The sequence below is a fragment of the Nestor notabilis genome, unplaced genomic scaffold (genome assembly GCF_000696875.1).
Source record: "Nestor notabilis isolate BGI_N333 unplaced genomic scaffold, ASM69687v1 scaffold31552, whole genome shotgun sequence".
Taxonomy (NCBI): Eukaryota; Metazoa; Chordata; class Aves; order Psittaciformes; family Psittacidae; genus Nestor; species Nestor notabilis.
The window spans coordinates 3145-3436 of record NW_009918378.1 but is presented as its reverse complement, the minus strand read 5'-3'; the positions used below and the strand labels follow the sequence as shown (position 1 = coordinate 3436).

General features: G+C 60.6%; 1 protein-coding gene across 1 annotated transcript in view; it reads left to right on the top strand.

The window, feature by feature from the left end:
- Positions 1-230: 230 nt before the first annotated feature.
- The window catches only part of PIGS (phosphatidylinositol glycan anchor biosynthesis, class S), a gene marked incomplete at its 5' end in the record, with an annotated part of 2651 nt that continues 2589 nt past the window's right edge, over positions 231-292 (top strand). The window contains 1 exon segment of the mRNA XM_010009681.1: positions 231-291. Coding sequence (XP_010007983.1) covers positions 231-291 — 61 coding nt within the window.

Below are 292 nucleotides of genomic sequence, written 5' to 3'. Positions count from 1 at the left end.
ATAAGGATAAAGCAGCCCTCGGAGGGTGAGGTGGGTGCTGGGTGGCGTGGGGCTGCCCTCCCGGCTGAGGCTACGTGCCTCATGGTGGGTCACTCACTGCGGTTAGTGCCCAAAGGATCCTGTGGCATGTGTCCCCTCGTGTTGTCTGTTGTCCCTCTTGGTGCCTGGCTCCTGCAAAGGAGCAGAGAGCTGGGGTTAATGGATTCACTCAGGTTCTCTCCCCCCGGCAGTGAGAACCAGCGTCACGTCCCGCTATGAGATGCTCTATCGGAGCACCACGGCTCAAGGGGAG